A 20,418-nucleotide genomic window follows, 5' to 3' on the forward strand; every position below is an offset into this window, starting at 1 on the left:
TCTCTCTCTCTCCACTCCCACGTCGCATTCTGCAAACCTTCACAATTCTGAGCTGTTTTAACAGTCAGGGTACTCCGGGAATTGTAGCTCTGGCTGGGGAATGGGAGGTCTGCCAGCACCCCTCAGCAGCCAGAGCAAACTACAGGAGGAGGCAGCCAGCAAAAATTAGGGCCAGAAGATTGGCACAGGAAAAAGGTCAACGTAAGAGCTGTTTGACAGTGGAAAAATCTCCCTCTGGAGTTGGTGGACACTCCTGCCTGGGAGGTGTTTAAGCAGCGGTTGAATGGCCATCTGACATAAATGCTTTAGCTGCGATTCCTGCATTGTGCGGGGTTGGACTAGATGACCCTTGGGGAGCCCCTCCCAACTCTACAATTCTGTGATTCTGTTGTAAACAAAATCTGCCCTTTTCCCCTTATGGGGTATCCAAGAGCCTTTATAGAGTCCTTACGTGGGTTCCCTATTGGTAGGAGAAAATAACAGAGGCCAACCAGAGAATATTGAGAAGCAAAGCAGCTAGTAAGTATGATCTTTATTGATCTGTTGCAGCAGAGTGCTCCCCTCACACGCAGGAAAGGAGGAGGACCCAGAACAAACGTGTTCGACTCTTCGTGATGCCATGGACCAGAGCATGCCAGGCACTCCTGTCTTCCATTGCCTCCCACAGTTTGGTCAAACTCATGTTGGTAGCTTCTAGAACACTATCCAACCATCTCGTCCTCTGCTGTTCCCTTCTCCTTGTGTCCTCGCCCTTATATAGACATTTTAAATTCCCTGCCCTGGAGCTCAAGACCACCCCTCCATACATCATACATACATCACAGAAGGGGTGTAACCCAAGACCACCCCCCACAAACGTCATACCTACATCACAGAAAAGGTGGTCTACAACAGAAATTTGAATGTTGTTTTTCCTGTCTGTCAGGTTATCTGATAATGCCTTATCTGATTGCCTTTCCTGAGAGTCTGCCCATTCCTTTCAAATAAGGTAAATGTAAAGGGACCCCTGACTATTAGGTCCAGTTGTGACCGACTCTCATCTCGCTTTATTGGCCGAGGGAGCCAGCGTACAGCTTCCGGGTCATGTGGCCAGCATGACTAAGCCGCTTCTGGCGAACCAGAGCAGCGCATGGAAAAGCCGTTTACCTTCCCACCGGAGCGGTACCTATTTATCTACTTGCACTTTGACATGCTTTCGAACTGCTGGGTTGGCAGGAGCAGGGACCGAGCAACAATGGGAGCTCACCCCACCATGGGGTTTTGAACCACCGATCTTCTGATTGGCAAGTTCTAGGCTCTGTGGTTTAACCCACAGCGCCACCCGCATCCCTTTTAAATGGTGATTACTAAATTCCTGTAACAATGAAAGTTTTTTTGCACCTCCTCCTTGCAGAGAAACGTTTGGTCAGCTTGGGAGTCAAAGTGGTTTCAGGACTGTCTTCCTGTGCTGCTCTATGTACATGCTTGGTTGGTACTTTTATGAACATGTACTATATATATATATAAGACCTTAAATGTTATTATTACAATTCTAGTGTTGCCATATTTAAGAAATCAGGAAACCCCAATTTCATTCGAGAACCGGCTCTGCCCCTGTGGAGCTGGCTACGTAGAGACTGTGTCACACGTTCTCTTGTCTTGCTCCCTATATAGAGATCTCAGGGACGAGACCATCACGCCGCTCCTATCTGCCATCCCGGGCCGCTCTTGTGAAGCCAAATTGTTCTCACTCCTAGCCGACCAGAACAGCTCGACAACAGAGAAGGTTGCCAAATTTATCGAGAGAGCAATGAGACTGAGAGCTGCTATCTGAATGACATCAGTGTCGTCACCCGGACTCCTCGCCTAGGATCTTATTATTATTATAATTACGTTTTATTATTATTATTTTATTACCTCTGCCAAGTTTTAAGTACTGAGATTATTAATTTATCTGCATCTGGTTAGTATTATCTTTCTCCATGTCCTGACCATCCCTCCGAGGTTATATTTATATTTATAATCTTTCAATTTGGCTGGTCTATTCACTTAACTGACCTGGAACAATCTATCAGAGAAAAGGCCGCTGCCCATGGGACAGAGGGTCATGGATGAATGATAATCCAGCTTCTACCTAGGGTTTTAATAGGTCATAAGATTTTATGGTAACTATATTCGTAATGTATTTTTGTCGGTGTTTGTCCTTTGATGCTATGGCCTGTCGGCTATGCACCTAAACATTAGGAAGAACTTCCTGACAGTAAGAGCTGTTTGACAGTGGAATTTGCTGCCAAGGAGTGTGGTGGAGTCTCCTTCTTTGGAGGTCTTTAAGCAGAGGCTTGACAACCATATGTCAGGAGTGCTCTGATGGTGTTTCCTGCTTGGCAGGGGGTTGGACTCGATGGCCCTTGTGGTCTCTTCCAACTCTATGATTCTATGATTCAAATAAAGTCTATTCATTCAAAAACAGGAAAACCCCAAGCATTTTTGGGGGGGGGGACCCAAAAATTGTTGTGCTTTTTCCAACAACTCCCGAAGTTGTTGAGCTTGGGACCCTGAGCCTAGCCTTGGATGCTCTCCTCCAGCTGAGGTGAATGGGGTCTTTGGAATGGATGGGGCAAGGGCAGAACTCCATGAGGAGCTCAGGTTGGGGAAGAGCTGGGGGGGGGGAATGGGGCAAGGGAGACTCGGGGAGGCAGCGCCTAATACTCTCCCCTGATTTTGGCCTTGGCCCTAGGGGCTCTTTTCCAGCTGAGGTGAAAATGGACACTTTGAGAGGAACTGACAGCCTGACTTTTGCATTTCAGCAACTGGAGCAAGAACAGCTGTACTTGCTCCAGGTGATCGAGAACTGCCAGGCAGCTGGGCTCGGGGGCTCTGAACCCTCAAGCGCTCCAAGCACCTTAAGGCTGCAACCGTTCTGGTGAGTGATGAATGATGTGAGGGACCCCCACGGGGAGGTGGGGGGAGGACGGGGCAGGAAAGGGGTTGTGCATCTGCCCAAGAGAAGGACCCTGCCAGCTTAGGGCATGGGGTTGTCATTCCTCTGGAAAGCCAAGCGTGGTGTTTGGGGTTGGAGCCATCTTCTGGAGGTCCCCAGAAGAAGCTGACTTTTCTCCTCTGCTCTCTTCTGGGCATATGACAGCCCTGGTGATTCTATTTTCAAGAACTTCACATACCACAATATTCTGCATTGGTCAGACCACTACAGATATAATTTATGACAGGGGTAAGGAACCCCCGGCTTACAGGCCAAACCCATAGTCCCCAGGCCACACCTCCTGGCCCTGAGGGTGCTCCCCTTGTCAGGCCCCTCTTAAGCCTTGCAGCTGACCCACCTCAAGTGTTTCCCCCCAGAGCTTCCTAGAACTGAGATACAGTCGTACCTTGGATCCCAAACACTTTGCAGTCAAATCTTTTGGCTCACAAACGATTGAAACCCAAAACTGAGTGTTCTGGTTTTCGACCGTTCTTTTGGAAGCTGAACGTCCGAAGGGGCTTCTGATTGGTTGCAGGAGCTCCCTGCAGCCAATTGGAAGCTGTTCTTTGGTTTCCGAATGTTTTGGAAGTTGAACAGACTTCCAAAATGGATTCCGTTCAACTTCCAAGGTACGACTGTACTGGTTCCAGAGGTGGGTTTAGAGGAGCGCCACTGGTTCGCCCACACTGGGTGCCAAGCCAAGAAGGAATTTTATTTATTTTTGTTTAAACAACATTTATATACCCCTTGCTGGTAATAAAAAAGAATTTAAGATGCTATAAAACAATAAACTTGCTTGCCTAAACAATTAAAATAATCAACAGGCTTTTCTGAACAAACAAGTGTTTTAAACAGGTGCCAAAAAGAGTTCGGCAAATGTGCCTTCCTGGTGTCAATAGGCAGGGATCTTCAAAGTGTTGGTGCGACCACACTAACGTGCTGATTTCTCCCTATATGGGACAGTTGCATATTCCTGTACTGTAGGGGGTTGGACTAGATGATCCTTAGGGTCCCTTCCAATAATACAATTCTATGATTCAACAAGTGTCTCGTCAGCCACACTTTATGACTCCTTTCACAAGCAAGGTAGGACAGCTTTTGTATTGTGAACTCTTTTAAAGTGTGTCTGTGGCAGCATCCAGTAGCTGAGGAGGAAGAAGAAAGGGACAGTAAGAGATGCGGAGGGAATGAATAAAGCTCTCTTTGAGAATTGTTTATTTCTTATGGTTGGAAGGGGAGACAGGAAAACAGGATGTCTGTACCCTAGCCTTAACTGCCTTGTCTCATACACAAATGTGGAAAGTTAATCCCTCTCCTAAACTAATTCCACTACTTTGAGGACATAAGCTTTGTCCGGCTGCTTTTTTTCAGATAGGTAAAGGTAAAGGTACCCCTGCCCGTACGGGCCAGTCTTGACAGACTCTGGGGTTGTGCGCCCATCTCACTTAAGAGGCCAGGGGCCAGCGCTGTCCGGAGACACTTCCGGGTCACGTGGCCAGCGTGACATCGCTGCTCTGGCGAGCCAGAGCCGCACACGGAAACGCCGTTTACCTTCCCGCTGGTAAGCGGTCCCTATTTATCTACTTGCACCCGGAGGTGCTTTCGAACTGCTAGGTTGGCAGGCGCTGGGACCGAGCAGCAGGAGCGCACCCCGCCGCAGGGATTCGAACCGCCGACCTTTCGATCGGCAAGTCCTAGGTGCTGAGGCTTTAACCCACAGCGCCACCTGCGTCCCTTTTTTCAGATAAGTACTTTTAAAAACTAATAATCTGTTGTTGGCATCCATCCGTCTTGAGAGACAATGGAGTGTGCCTCTGGAGGTGAAGCCAAATTGCTGCACTAGGAGCACCAAGCCAGCGAGCAAGCCTGGGCAGTGCGTATGGAGGTCCTGGGCTGCCCAGATGACAAAACTCAGCCACTTACCTTCCCGCCAGAGTGGTACCTATTTATCTACTTGCACTTTGACGTGCTTTCGAACTGCTAGGTTGGCAGGAGCTGGGACCAAGCAACAGGAGCTCACCCCGTCGCAGGGATTTGAACCTCTGACCTTCTGATTGGCAAGCCCTAGGCTCAGTGGTTTAGACCACAGCGCCACCCGCGTCCCTTCATCAGAAAGTAAAGACCTTTTATTAAGGTAGCTTTGTGATCACTCATGGCATCATTATTTCAGGACCTAGTAATGTCAGCGGCATCATCAAAGGTTTGTTCCCTTGCTCATCTTCCAATGTGGTATATGCTACCAACTGCCACCATTACCACTCTGCATTCCACAGGTCAGCATTTACACAGCGATGGCAACCTGAAATCAGAAAGGCCAGTGTTGAGAAATTGGGTTAGCTTCTGAAATTTCTCAAGACTCTTGCTGTTCATTACCACACTGATCTTGTTTTCAAAAGAATACACTTTCAAACTTACACAATTCACCACTTGAATCATTTATTGTGTATTTAAAGCATAAACGTTAGTAGTGAAGTTTTCAGGTGCAACTGATCCTATTTTCTTGATTACATCTCAACCGCTACATTAAAAATGGACCAAACACAAATCACCAACAACCTCTAATCTCTAAAGTAACTTCGACAGGAAATACAATTTGCAAAGGATGGAGTTCCGTGACGCACCATTACAAATGTTTCATCTGCAGAAGCATTCCAGCAAGCTGGTCGCAACACCCCCCTCCCCCTATGCTCTATTTTGGTTTTTTTCCTGAACTGCCGCTTCAGCCAATTTTGGGGGCTTGGGTGGGGCCACCCCCATTACACATGATTTCTGCTAATGGGATTGATTAGGTGAATCTCAACCAGTGTTGTAAAGTGTGCAGTGGGTCTCAGAAATGCACCTAATAAATAGATCAAGTATAAGAAAACTAGGGAAGATGGAAAATCAGCCACCATATATATTTTGACTACTTCTACACTATCTAATAACTGGAGCTTTTATACACTTGGTCCCCTCTCTCAAATACAGACTGGTCACACATTTCCTTCCCCCATTAATTACTGCAACACATTATTAGTCTCACTGCTTCCTTTCTCAAATCTGCCCACTCAAATCTTCTGCTAATTTAATCTACACTGTCCAACTTTACAACCGATTATGTCCTACTATTCATATCCTCTCTTTCTAATCCACCCCATTAACCTTGGATGTGGGTGTAGGGGACATTTTCCAAAGACATTTACCATGCAGTGTGTGTTCCCAATAGACAACCTTTCTTACTGCACAAATAAAAACTGTAATTCAAAGAAGAAATTCTAGTGTAGGCACACTGATGGAAGGGATAATCCCCAGAAGCATGAGTGAGGAATACCTACTGTATTTGCAGGAAACAGAGAAAAGCATAATCTTAATAAATCCTAAAATATCAAAGAATTTGTCAAATAAGCATGCCAGTGGGTTCTCATCTGTGTAGGTTCTCTGACGTCTAAGAAGATTTGTGTTGATTCTGCATCACACTCATTCCAGATGTTTCTTCCTTATGTGGATTCTTTGATGTCCCCTGTGAAACTCATTTCATATACCATACATTCATATGGCTTCCTCGTTGTGTGGTTTCTTTCCTGCGTAGCAAGTCTGCTCTCAGAGTGCATGTATTTAAATAATTTCACTCCTGCCTGCATAAAATAAGAAACCACGCTATCTAAATCTTTCTTAATTTATACATTTATTATTTCTTCCCTGTGTTTTTTGAATATTTCGTAACTATTTTGCTGTGCTCTTTCCACTACCCAGGGATTTATAGTCTCTCTTATGCAATTTCTTTTGATCCATACTAAGATCTTTATGGATCATGGGTCATATTAGAGTTGGAATACAACTTCTGTGGGAAGCCAGGGTGGGAAAGGCTCTCTTAGGCATTTATATTATTCTCACATTTTTTGCTGCCAAGAAAGCTTTCAATCAAGATTGAAGCTTGGTTCAAACTCCATGCATTTATATAGTTGTTTCTTTGTGTGGGTTCTTTGATGGGTAGTAACACTTCCACTCTGACTGAAGCTTTTCCCACACACTAAGCATTTATATGGTTTCTCTCCTGTGTGAGTTCTCTGATGTGAAGTAAGGGTGCTGCTCACACTAAAGCTCTTTCCACAGATCATGCATTTATAAGGTTTCTCCCCTGTGTGGGTTCTTTGATGTTTAGTAAGGTTTCCACTATCATGGAAGCATTTCCCACACATTAAGCATTTATATGGTTTCTCCCCTGTGTGAGTTCTTTGATGTGTATTAACGTGTGCACTCTGGCTGAAACATTTTCCACACTCCATGCATTTAAATGGCTTCTCCCCTGTGTGGGTTCTTTGATGTGAACTAAGCTTTTCACTGTTAATGAAGCTCTTTCCACACTCCACACATTTGTAAGGTTTCTCTCCTGTATGGGTTGTTTGATGTGTTTTAAGGTTTGCACTTTGGCTGAAGCACTTTCCACACTCCATACATTTATATGGTTTCTCCCCAGTGTGGATTCTTTGATGTAGAGTAAGGCTACCACTCACACTGAAGCCTTTTCCACATTCCATGCATTTATATGGTTTCTCCATAGTGTGCATTTTTTTATGTTTAGTAAGGCTTCCACTGCCATGGAAGCACTTTCCACACAGTAAGCATTTATATGGTTTGTCTCCTGTGTGAGTTCTTTCATGTGTTTTTAGATTTACGCTCTGGGTGAAGCACTTTCCACACTCCCTACATTTATATGGCTTCTCACCTGTGTGGGTTCGCTGATGTGTATTTAGGTTTGCACATTGGCTGAAGCACTTTCCACACTCCATACATTTATATGGTTTCTCTCCAGTGTGGATTATTTGATGTGCAATAAGGCTATTGCTCACACAAAAGCCTTTTCCACATTCCATACATTTATAAGGTTTTTCCCCTCTGTGGATCCTTTCATGTGAAGTGAGACTTCCGCTATCACTAAAGCACTTTCCACACTCCGTACATTTATACGGTTTCTCTCCTGTGTGGGTTCTTTGATGTTTAGTAAGGTTACAGCTGACACTGAAGCTCTTTCCACATTCCATACATTTAAATGGTTTCTCTCCTGTGTGGGTTCTTTGATGGATTGTAAGGTTACCACTCACACTGAAGCCCTTTCCACATTGCATGCATTTATAGGGTTTCTCCCCTGTGTGGGTTCTGCGATGATTATTTAGTGTTGATTTGTCTTTGAACATTTTCCCGCACACTGGACACTTTTTCACTCTTTCAGTATCTGGTGGAAGTTGACGGTGGTCTGAACATGGAGAAGCACAGTATTTCTTCCTCCAATTCTTTGACCGCTTTCTGTCCTGCCTTTTTGATGTCCTTTGGTTTCCAAATGTATTTTCCCCCACTTCATGCTTGATAGTTTTCAATGAATCCAAAGATGGCTCCTCATGAATCTCATTATCCTTCGCATCACCTGCTTGGGAAGAAGAAAGGAAAGGGGGTGAATGTTATTCAGCTATTCAGCTGTTTCCCAGACACTGAGGTTCTGAGGCAATGACCTACAAGATGTTACAGAACAGAATGGAAGAAGAATTTTGGTCCAGAAAATCACTTGTCTATAACAGTGTTTCCCAATAATTACTCTGGTTTCTCCCTGCAGAGCTGTTCTGCTCTGTGTTCCATTTAAAAAAAAAAAAGAATTTAGACATTCATTTGCGTATTTTTACCTCCCTCCAAATCCATTTCCCTTTTGCCTTTTCAAACTGCAAATCTGAGGCAGGGACTGACTCACTTATTTTAGCCATCTGTATGGCCACTCTGAGTGTCTTTATTTTGGCTGAATAGGATAAACAAACTAACTAATGAAGGAGTATGATTACCAGCCAGCAATAAAGATTGAGTGTGACTGTATATTCATGGAATACTTGACATCAGGAATAATTCCGAATTATGTTTTATTTATTTTCTAGCTGTAATCTACAACACCTCACCAGCAACAGGCAACACAGCAGATGAGACTTAGCAATGTTTGGGAAAGGAGATTGCTGGAACCTGCTGCTCTGTTTATCAGGTTCAAACCTTTAAAAAATAAATTAATTAAAGTTTTCCATATTAGCACAGTTCTATGATCCTACCTCTTGTTCTGCTCTTTTAGATGCAGCAGACATTTTGTGTTATGCCATGCCAAAAGAGCAATTTTAGGCTATGCCACGCTCCCACAGGGACATTTTTGTGACTAAAGCTCACAACACATTCTCATGATTCTGAATGTGTCCAGGGCTCCAACAAGATTTAGCCACCACTGACCTCAAGAGTCCCTGAATGTTATGCTCATGCCTGGGCTGGTGACTCCTCCCAGAACCACCCAGTTTGCCAAATGTAGCTTGCACCAGTGAAGAATCACAGAGAAGAGGGCTCAAGTAGCAAGTTGGGAAGTCCCATATTTATAAGTCGGAAAGGGCCTTTGAGTGGAAAGAGCCACAGGGGAAATGCCTGAATGACTAGCAAATTAGGTGAGGAATGTCTAAAGTTACTAATAAGGAAAAAGACGGAAATGTCATAGCGGCTATTACAGGTCAAAAATACTATATTCTGTAGCAGAAACACCACACTGCACTGAGCCTGCATGATCAAGGCAATACATTACTCATCGTATGTGGGAGCTACTTCTCTCCCTTTCCAAAGAGACAGCTTTCTCCCTTCACATGTCAACAGTTCTTTTCTGCCATTTGCTCCCAGAAAAAAAGTGCCAGCACTGCATTTGTTTCTGCCTGCAGCATGCTGAAGGGAACCTGAGTAGTGTAGTTCTGCCTTGAGAGAGAGCAGCTGGATAGTCAGTCTCTCACTGATTGGAAGTGGAATTAATTTTGATTGGTTCTTCTGCTTGGAACAAAACACACACTCATAGACTCACTTAAGTGCAATCTTGCTTATTTGAATCCTGTCATGCAATAACCATTTTAGGGTTACTTATTTAAAAGCTGTTTAGATTTTACACTCTCCAAGTTTTATTTACATATGATGTACTTTTGATTTCTCTCTCAAATAGTTATCCTTTATTAGGCATAACAAACCACACATTATCAGACACCGTATACAAATTATGCAAAATATGAGCTCAACTTAACAAGGTTTGTCCCAGTCAGATCTTTAACTCCAGAGAAAATCAATTTGCATAAATAATACAGTACAGCACTACTGAATCCCTGATCAATTAAGAACAACTAATTCTCTTTATAATGACCCAGTCTTTCTACATGGACAGCACTCAAAAATTCAGCCACTATTAAAGTAATTTGATCATTCCTGTCCGAAGGCAGGTCCTGAACCCTTGGTAGCGTAGATATCAGCCTATTGAGTTGTAAGGCCTCTAATAATTGTCTTCTGGCATAAATGCCAAAATCACAAGAAAAGAAAATATGCTCCAAAGGATCAGGTTCCTCTTTACTACATTTGGAGAGACTCTCTGATTCTGGGAGAGCTAAATATCTTCCTTTCACTGTCATCGAGGGAAACATATTAAATCTGGCTTGAAGCAGGACCTGGAGGAATTTTACCCTTATGCTTTTCATATAATCAGTTATCCATATAATCAGTTATCAGTTTTCAATATATTCATATATAACCAGATATTTTTATAATGATTTTATAATCCATGTTTGAATCGTGAAAGCTTCTGCTTAGCTTAGCAAATTGCTTAAATCTGCAAAGTCTTAGATGAACTTTGTCTCAGTACCTCCTTGTTCTCTCTCTATCTCACCGAACAAGGGAAGCGATAAATCTGATGTGCTGGCACATTTCCCCCCCTTGTCCAGACAAAGTCTGTACAGTGAAACAGGAAACCGCAGAATGTCCCTTATAGCAGATGGTCTGTAGGAGCTCAACAGCCGAAGTTCCTCTTTGCCCTAAGTTTCTATTTCTTGCAATAAATCTAGGGGAAAGGTTGGACTGGTGTTCAAACTAAAAAGCAGAAGTTGGTAGAGAACTCTTTGTATGGTCAGGAGCAAGGCTTGTATGCGCTCATTAGCTTATTTTGCTGCCGTTCGCAATTGTATCCCATTATGTCATGATCTGTGATGTATGTACTCAGGTATAAAAGCCCCTGGGCAATAGGTCTCAAGGCCCAGTCTTTTGGAAAGGATTCCACTGGGTCAATTATTGCTCAGCAATAAACCTCACTTTCTTTTTCTCCAATTGCTGCATCTGTCAATTCTTGGACCCTATTTGAGTTGGTCACTGGTAGCTTTTAAAATCCTTGCAACAGGCTAACGTAAACAGCCTGCACAATTCATGATTCTTCAGATTTGTCATAATATTTGTCATAATATTGTCTTTTCATAACATGAGCTACATTCACTGGTCCATTGCTGATACATTTAAAACAAAACTTTATTAAAGAGTTTTAGCCTCTGGGCCACAAGGATATAGAAAGAGCTCTGCTGGATGAGGCCAGTGGCCCATCTAGTCCAGAGTCCTGTTCTCACAGTGGCCAACCTGATGCCTGTTGGGAACCTGTAAGCAAATGAGAACCCTCTCCTCCTGCAGTTTCCAGAAGTGGTTTTCAGAAGCACTAAAGGTAAAGGTAAAGGGACCCCTGACCATTAGGTCCAATCGTGACCAACTCTGGGGTTGCGGCACTCATCTCGCTTTACTGGCCGAGGGAGCCGGCATACAGGTTCCGAGTCATGTGGTCAGCATGACTAAGCTGCTTCTGGCGAACCAGAGCTGCGCACGGAAACGCCGTTTACCTTCCCGCTGGAGTGGTACCTATTTATCTACTTGCACTTTGATGTGCTTTTGAACTGCTAGGTTGGCAGGAGCAGGGACCGAGCAATGGGAGCTCACCCCGTCGCGGGGATTCGAACTGCCGACCTTCTGATCGGCAAGCCTAGGCTCTGTGGTTTAACCCACAGCGCGACCCGCTGCCTCCAAATTTGGAGGCAGAGCATAGCCATCATGTCTACTGGCCAATGATAGTCTTATCCTCCATGAATTTGCTCAATCTTCTTTTAAAGCCATCTAGGTTGGTGGCAATCACTGCCTTCTGTGGGCCATGTTTGGTCACCACTCGCTTGCCCACTGGTGTGATTTAAGAACTTCATTTTCAATACCATCCAAGGGGGAAAAGACATTCTTACCTACAGATGCCATGTTCTCATTGTCTTCTGGCATGACTTCCTTGTGAAGAGATCTATGCTCTGAACTTTGGAGATCTCACCCACCTTGGTGAAATACACAGTCACTGGCTCAAAGTACACCACCCACTGAGAGAAAGAAGGAAAGATTCTCTAATCAGAAATAATATATTCCTGAACTCTATATTTCCATTGAGTTCTTGCATTTCAATATTCACCACTAAATACCATTTCTTATACCTGCTTATTCAGAAATGTTTTAGCTGTCCATTTCAGCCGGGATCCAGTAACCCTCATGATATGATAGATGCACAGATTCTCTGGACTTTGTTTTTGAGCTGTTTACACACCCCAAGCTTTAAAGGGGTTTTTGTCATATACAGTACTATACATCATTAACTTGTGGAATTTGCTGTCTTAAGTTGTACTAGCTGGCACTTAGCTTGGATGTCTTTAAAAAGGAGATAAAACCAGGTAACAGAGAATCAGTACACTGTGACCCAGAATCTCCCTGCCCCTTCACGCCTGCTTGACAGCATCAATGTCCAGAAATTGCACTTTTACAACTCACTCTTTTGGTGAGGGAGCAGCTGTGCTTTGGGATATTAGGCAGGTATCCTTACTATATAATTTAGTTACATATAATTGCTTTCAATTTTTGCTAATTTTAGTATATGAATTATTATTATTATGATTAATAATAATAATAAAAATTTTTATTTATACCCCGCCCTCCCTGGCCAGAGCTGGGCTCAGGGCGGCTAACTTCAATAAAATTTCAGTAAAAACATTAAAAAAGAAAAGAAAAGAAAAGAAAAGAAACACAATTTAAAATACAGGTTAAAATGCAATTTAAAATGCAGCTTCATAATTATTGACAATTATGTATTGTTTGGTTATATATAAAACATATTTATATACTGTTATATAACCAACAATATATCAAAGTGGTTTACATCAGTAAAACATAAAACTGTTCCAATAAAAACCCTAAAAAGTTATAAACAGACAGCAATTAACTGTCCATGTGGATGGATGTTAACTTTTATGCTGTTCTATGTATACCACCAATTCTTTGATTGAGCCATTTACAACTCTCTGTAAGTAACTATTATATGGCCTAAAAAGAGGGTAGGTAATCTATTCTCCACTGCTAAGCTTGGGAAAAAGCCAGCAAATCCATTCCACCACTGGAGACACCACGCTACTTCTTTCTCAGGGCAAGCTCATACCCAAGGAGGCTACAGAGCACACTCTAAGCTGGGCAGCAGCAGCTTGGGAGCCACCTCCATTAGAAGCTCAAGGGGGGGTGGAAGTGGTGTTAGCCCCAAAGAGGGCCTTCTCTGTGGCAGCCCCTAAGCTGTGGAACCCCTCCCCCCCAGAGGTGCGTCTGGCACCTTCATTATGCAGCTTTCAGGGAATGCTGATGACATGTTTCTTCATCCTGGCCTATATTTTCTTTTTTAAAAAAATGTTATTTCTTTGGTTTTTTCAAATTACAGTTTTACAATCACATATCCAATATATACCATAAAAACAAGATTCCAAAGAATCTCCTGGATTTCCCTCCTTCCGTTTGTGGGTCCTATCGTTAGCCATTTCCTCTTGCATCTTTTATAACAATCCCAATCTTTTACATCTCCATTAAATCCAAAATTCGCCATTAAACTACAAGTGTCATTCCAATTCTACTAACAATTTTAACAGTTTGCAATGTTTTTTAAGATAAATTATAAATTTTCCCCATTCTTTATTAGAATTTTGGTCTTTCTGATTCTTCCGGTCATTTTTGCCATTTCGGCATTATCCATCAACTTAACCTGCCATTCTTCTCTGGTTGGGACATTATCTTCTCTCCGTATATTTTCAGGACCCAGGTTATTTCTAGGGTTTTGTTTTGAATGGGCTTTGCTGTTGTAACCCACCCTGGGACCTCAGGGTGAAGGCAAGGCATATAATACTGATCTCAACAACAAGGACAATAATAATTTGCAGTCAAAACAAAAAAAATTCCTTCCAGTAGCACCTTAAAGACCAACTAAGTCTTTAAGGTGCTACTGGAAGGAATTTTTTTTGTTTTGACTATGGCAGACCAACACGGCTACCTATCTGTAATTTGCAGTCAGATAAACTTGCGTTCTTAAGACTGGGGGGGGGGTGTCATTTCCTTCTCTCTCTCTTTTAAATAGAGCTCTCCCCTTGCCCCAAGACTGAGTGTCTTTCTCTTCTGTAGCTCCCCCTCCCCATGTCCTGGGCAGGGAGGGGGTTTGAACCCTAACCAGGTGTTCAGAGGAGATCCTCTTTGGTCCAGCTCCAAGAGCCAGTGGTGGCGAAGTGCTTAGACACTGTTGGACTAGGGACTGGGAGGCCATGGCTGGATTCTCCCACTCAGCCATGAAGCTCTCACTGGGCTTGACCTTGGGCCTTCTGCCATCTTCTTGCCGCCTAACCCACCTCACAGGGTTGTTATGTGGATGAAATGGGGAGTTGGGCGGGGAGAGAGAACCAGGGAAGCCACCTTGAGGAAGGGCAGGGAAGGAGCAGTGCGAATGCAATGAAACAGCAAACTAAATAAACAAACCCTGCCGACAGAAGCCCTACATCAGGCAGCCCCAAACTTGGCCCTCCACCTGTTTTGGGACTACAATTCCCATCATCCCTGCATAGCTGTCAACCTTCCCTTTTTTTTGCGGGAAATTCCCTTATTCCAGCGCCGTTTCCTGCTGCTATGCCGGATTGTTAGATATCCCGTAGACTGTCCCCGGGACAGGGGAGGCTGCTGATCCCTTATTCTCAAATCTGAAAGTTGACAGCTATGCATCCCTGACCCTGGTCCTGTTAGCTAGGGGTGATGGGAGTTGTAGTCACAAAACAGCTGGAGGGACGAGTTTGGGGATGCCTGCCCTACATGCAATTCCCAGAGGAAATTGGGGTGAGGGTCTTTCTCTCTCTCTTCTGCCTCTTCCCCTCCCCCCCCCCTCAATTCTTGGTTCCTACCCCTCTTCCGTGGGACGCAGGTGGCGCTGTGGGTTAAAGCCTCAGCACCTAGGACTTGCCGATCGAAAGGTCGGCGGTTCGAATCCCTGCGGCGGGGTGCGCTCCTGCTGCTCGGTCCCAGCGCCTGCCAACCTAGCAGTTCGAAAGCACCTCCAGGTGCAAGTAGATAAATAGGGACCGCTTACCAGCGGGAAGGTAAACAGCGTTTCCGTGTGCGGCTCTGGCTCTGGCTCTGGCTCTGGCCAGAGCAGCGATGTCACGCTGGCCACGTGACCCGGAAGTGTCTCCAGACAGCGCTGGCCCCTGGCCTCTTAAGTGAGATGGGCGCACAACCCCAGAGTCGGACACGACTGGCCCGTACGGGCAGGGGTACCTTTACCTTTACCTTTACCCCTCTTCCAGTGTTGCAGCTGAGTACCTGTCAGGGAAAAAGGCGGGGTATTAATAAATAACAACAATTATAATATGTTGTCTAATTAATATTATTATTATTAATAATAACGGTGTTTCCCCGCCCTGTATGCGCACCCACCTCGCAGAGCAACCGCTCAGTCTGTCTGCCAGCCTCTCTCTTGTTGGAAGACAAAAAGGAAGTGCCCCCCTCTATTCCTCCCCCATTAGACCATTTCCTGCCGCTCTATGAAACAGAGCTCAGCTCATTTAACCCTTAAAGAGCTGAAAAAAGGCGCTCTTATCCTTGTCTTCGAACTTTTGAAAAGCAGCATCCACAGAATCATAGAATTGTAGAGTTGGAAAGGGACCCCGGGGTCATCTAGTCCAACCCACTGCAATGCAGAAATCTCAGCTGAAGCATCCATGGCAGATGGCCATAAAACCTCAAATGAGGGAGTCTCTGTTCCACTGTCAACAGCTTGTAAGCCCTGTGAACGAACAGAGGTAGGGGGAAGAGAGGGAGAGACCTGTCAATGGACTCAATCACAAAACCACAGGCCCAGTTTTGTGGCTGGGTCAGGGACATAGCTGTCAACGTTTCCCGTTTTTTAAGGGAAATTCCCTTATTCCGAATAGGATTCCTCACAAGAAAAGGGAAAAGTTGACTGCTATGGTCAGGGATGTGTGGCTGGGGAGGGTGTGTGTTTGTGTTTGTCTGTGACAATCATGAAATAACCCCTTCTGAAGTTACCACCACACTACTGTGCACGATGTAAAGTTGTTTTCTATTTTGCATCTAGATCCGTTTGGATTACTTCACCTCCTGGTAGATCAACCTGCTCTCCTCCGGCTTTGGAAAGGAAAAAAAAAAAGGTACAGCAGTGCAGAGAGCGGAACCTTCCTGGCTTGGAGGAGGAGAAAAGAGCCTCTTTTTATCCCTGACATAGAAGTTCTCCCCCCTCCCCTAAGAAGCAAAGCTTCGCCCTCGCCTCCCCAAAAATCTCACAGCGACTGAATTGGAGCCCAAGGGGTGCGCCAAAGAGGATCCTGCCGGCGAAGCCAGGAAACCGGATTAAGGAAAGCAGCCCTTGTCTTGTATTGAGAAAGTAGCTGGGTGGTGGGATTGGAATAACACTTGTAGTTTAATGGTGAATTTTGGACACAACGGAGATGCAAAAGTTTTGGATTATTACAAAAGATGCAGGAGGAAAGGGCTAACAATAGGACCCACAAAGGGGAGGAGGAAAGTCCAGGAGATTCTGTGGAATCTTGTTTCTATATTGTATGCTGATGTTGTTGTTGTTTAGTCGTTTACTCATGTCCGACTCTTCGTGACCCCATGGACCAGAGCCTGCCAGGCACTCCTGTCTTCTACTGTCTCCCGCAGTTTGGTCAAACTCAGGCTGGTAGCTTTGAGAACACTGTCCAACCATCTCATCCTTTGTCGTCCCCTTCTCCTTGTGCCCTCCATCTTTCCCAACATCAGGGTCTTTTCCAGGGAGTCTTCTCTTCTCATGAGGTGGCCAAAGTATTGAATCCTCAGCTTCAGGATCTGTCCTTCCAGTGAGCACTCAAGGCTGATCTCCTTAAGAATGGAGAGGTTTGATCTTCTTGCAGTCCATGGGACTCTCAAGAGTCTCCTCCAGCACCATAATTCAAAAGCATCAATTCTTTGGTGATCAGCCTTCTTTATGGTCCAGCTCTCAGTTCCATACATCACTACTGGGAAAACCATAGCTTGAACTATACGGACCTTTGTATTGTGTGATGGTATGTTACTGTAAAATTTTAATTTGAAAAACCCAATAAATATGTCTATAAAAGAAGAGAAAGCAGGTGGGTGGACGCCCTGTTCTCCCCCACACACAAACCAAAAAAAGCAAAGGTGTTGCCCTTTCCTTCCTCTCTCCCTCCTCACCCAAATCCCCCCACACCCTGTCACCTCCAACGCTGCCCCTTGGCTCTTCCTCTCGGCCAAGGAACCCCACGTGGCTGTTTTCCCGCGAAGAGATAAGGAAGCCTCCTCCCACTTCGGAATTCCTGGGCGGGGGAGGGAGGCGAGGAATGACGTCATTGCCTTTAACCCTTGGAGCGCCGAGAGGGGGAAGCGGTTAACGAGCCCCTCGAGGTTCCATTCCTTCCCCGGTTAAGAGCGTCTCTCCATCATCTCAGCCTTAAGAGGGAGAAGCTCCGTTTCCTTTCATTCAGGTACCTGGGTGCCAAACTTCAGTCACTGGTCCTTCTTTGAAAGGAAGGGGACACGGGAGAATCGGTATGTGGACAGGAATTCCCAGATCTCAAGCGTTCACTTACGAATGAATGTTTCTTACTGCGGCTAAACAGCCAGCACAGTAAAACCAGAATTTAATCATAATTTTTACATAAATATTAAAACGGTCAAAGTGGAATTTAACAATTAGTATACTGATTAAATAGATTTAAAATATGTATCCAAGGAAATATAAACTCCCATTAAAAGTTTTTTCCCCTTTTTTCCTTTTAAATATCAATGATTTAGACTTATTTTGATGGGACTCCTATAAATAGGTTAGCAGAGTTGTAGGCATTTTAAACTGAGCTACCAGTCCCCATCCCAGGGAAGGAGAATCCTGGCAGACCTTTTAAGGTAGCCCTTTCTGACCTCATACCTTCCACATTATGATGACGATGATTTGCTTTACTCACAAAAGTGACCCAAAGCAACTTACATTGAAACCAATTGAAAGAAACATGACCAGTAAAAGCCGGGGGGGGCGGGGCGGGGGAGAAACCACATACAGGAGACAAAAGGTGAGTCTTACAGATCCCGCCCAGCTAAAATAAGCTACAAATACCTGAAACCTTTCAAAAAAAGAGGGTGCCAGGCATACCTTGGTGGTGGAGAGGGGGACCATTTCACAACTGGGGAGGCAGACACCAAAAAAAGGCCTGTTCTCATGTTGGCACCCTCTAGATCTCTCATGGAGCGAGCACCTGAAGAAGAGCCTCAGGTAACAATCACAGGGTTTGGGGCACAGGAGGGATCTCAGAGATCAGCACTTGCTGTCAATTGAGTATGGACCCAATTCAGGGTGTTACTATTGGCATTTAAAGCCCCAGGGAGGTAACTTTGGTACCAGTAATGCAGCAGTTTGAAAAGTCACACAGGCAGCAAAACCTGTTTTAGAAAGTGGTACAGTGGTGCCTCGCAAGACGAAAAGAATCCGTTCCGCGAGTCTCTTCGTCTAGCGGTTTTTTCGTCTTGCGAAGCAACCCTATTAGCGGCTTAGCAGCTTAGAAAAAGGGGGGAGGGAGCGAAAAAAAATCACAAGACTCGCAAGACATTTTCGTCTTGTGAAGCAAGCCCATAGGGATATTCGTCTTGCGAAGCGCCTCGAAAACGGAAAACCCTTTCGTCTAGCGGGTTTTTCGTCTTGCGAGGCATTCGTCTTGCAGGGCACCACTGTAAAGGTAAAGGGACCCCTGACCATTAGGTCCAGTAATGACCGACTCTGGGGTTGCGGCGCTCATCTTGCTTTATTGGCCGCGGGAGCCGGCGTAAGTTTCCGGGTCATGAGGCCAGCATGACTAAGCTGCTTCTGGTGAACCAGAGCAGCACACGGAAACGCCGTTTACCTTCCCGCCGGAGCAGTACCTATTTATCTACTTGCACTTTGACATGCTTTTGAACTGCTAAGTTGGCAGGAGCAGGGACTGAGCAACGGGAGCTCACCCCGTCGCGGGGATTCGAACCACCAACCTTCTGATCGGCAAGTCCTAGGCTCTGTGGTTTAACCCACAACGCCCCCCGTGTCCCTTAGAAAGTAGTAAAAGTTCCTAAATTATTGGTATAGTAACACAAGAATGGCTTGTAAGAGCCATGCAGCTAAGGGGGAGCACCCAGCTTACCCTCTTCTTCAGCTTACCCTGCTGAGTTCATCAGGTAGACTGAAGGGAAACAAAAGCTTGGTTACCTCGTTCCTCCCAAGGTGAGCTAGGCCTGGCAGGACAGCTTAGAATCATAGAATCATAGAGTTGGAAGAGACCACAAGGGCCATCGAGTCCAACACCCTGCCAAGTCCAACCCCCCGACCACCTTAGTCTATGGTCGTAACCCATTCATGCATTAATTAGACTTGGGCCACAGCAGTGAGACTGCTAAATTCTAAGCAATATTTATTTAGTTATTTCCTACTTTTAATATCCACCTTCTTTCCCCAAGGAAGACAAGATGGTGTGCATCTTCCTCCTCCACATTTAATCCTCACAAGCAACCCTGTGAACTCCTCCAGATGTTTTTGGCCTACAACTCCCATGATCCCTAGCTAGCAGGACCAGTGGTCAGGGATGATGGGAACTGTAGTCTCAAAAGATCTGGAGGGCCGAGGTTGAGGAAGCCTTTTCTAGGTCTAGCAGACAAAATAACCACTGATAAATGGTCAGGTCTGGATGGCATCCCCCACATTTGACTCTTCTCGGGCAAAAAAGAGGAAGATTGCACTTTCTCTTGGCCATAGGCAGGGCCAATTTGCCAGGATAGCAAATTCAAGGTGAGCAATTGGAGTTGAAATGGATCTATTGGACAAAAAGCCCCTTAACCCAACCTGGATTTTTCTATTTTTATTTTTATTATTTTGCAAATAAGGAAAATGCCCTGACAAGGGTAGAATAGCCATTTGCTTGAAGCAATGCCATCTAAGCTCTCCACAAACAAATCAAGATGAATGTTCATAGAATCATAGAGTTGAAAGGATCCCCTAGGATCACCTAGTCCGGTGGTGGCCAAACTTGGCCCTCCAGCTGTTTTGGGACTACAACTCCCATCATCCCTAGGTAACAGGACAGTGGTCAGGGATGATGGGCACTGTAGTCCCAAAACAGCTGGAGGACCAAGTTTGGCCAACACTGACCTAGCCCAATTCTCTTCAATGCAGGAATTACAGCTAAAGAACCCCTGACAGGTGGCCCTCCAACCTAGCTTCAAAAAACCTGCAACAAAGGAGAATCGACCACCTTCCAAGGTAGTCC

At 44.9% G+C, this 20,418-nt stretch overlaps 1 protein-coding gene and 1 long non-coding RNA gene across 7 annotated transcripts; one reads left to right on the forward strand and one right to left on the reverse strand.

Annotated features, from left to right (window-relative positions):
• Positions 1–1,382: 1,382 nt before the first annotated feature.
• On the forward strand, positions 1,383–8,994 carry LOC307209259. 2 transcript variants are annotated; one of them, XR_013835485.1, is made up of 3 exons: positions 1,383–1,456; positions 2,820–2,902; positions 8,857–8,994. It is a non-coding gene; the product is annotated as an uncharacterized lncRNA (long non-coding RNA). The 2 variants fall into 2 exon arrangements; XR_013835486.1 differs by lacking the exon at positions 1,383–1,456 and adding an exon at positions 2,703–2,735.
• On the reverse strand, positions 5,371–18,304 carry LOC307208647 (uncharacterized protein). Of its 5 annotated transcripts, none has more exons than XM_079963474.1 (3): positions 18,282–18,304; positions 12,025–12,150; positions 5,371–8,363 (listed from the first exon to the last, which is right to left on the reverse strand). In XM_079963474.1, the coding sequence occupies exons 2-3, from the start codon at positions 12,056–12,058 to the stop codon at positions 6,856–6,858; spliced, it is 1,542 nt and encodes a 513-aa protein (XP_079819600.1). In that variant the 5' UTR covers positions 12,059–12,150; positions 18,282–18,304; the 3' UTR covers positions 5,371–6,855. The 5 variants fall into 5 exon arrangements, with proteins under 5 accessions (XP_079819600.1, XP_079819601.1, XP_079819598.1 ...); XM_079963475.1 differs by lacking the exon at positions 18,282–18,304 and adding an exon at positions 15,551–15,660 and having other exon boundaries at positions 5,371–8,360; XM_079963472.1 differs by lacking the exon at positions 18,282–18,304 and adding an exon at positions 15,551–15,660.
• Between the last annotated feature and the right edge of the window lie 2,114 nt (positions 18,305–20,418).

This window comes from Podarcis cretensis (genome assembly GCF_951804945.1).
Source record: "Podarcis cretensis genome assembly, chromosome: 2".
Lineage (NCBI taxonomy): Eukaryota > Metazoa > Chordata > Lepidosauria > Squamata > Lacertidae > Podarcis > Podarcis cretensis.

Excerpts from the sequence above, each read along its gene's own strand:
- LOC307208647 (XM_079963474.1), bottom strand. The coding sequence starts at position 12,058 with ATGCCAGAAGACAATGAGAACATGGCATCTGTAG. Across the intron at positions 8,364-12,024 it reads TGAGAACATGGCATCTGTAG|CAGGTGATGCGAAGGATAAT; the intron begins GTAAGAATGTCT and ends CTTCTTCCCAAG.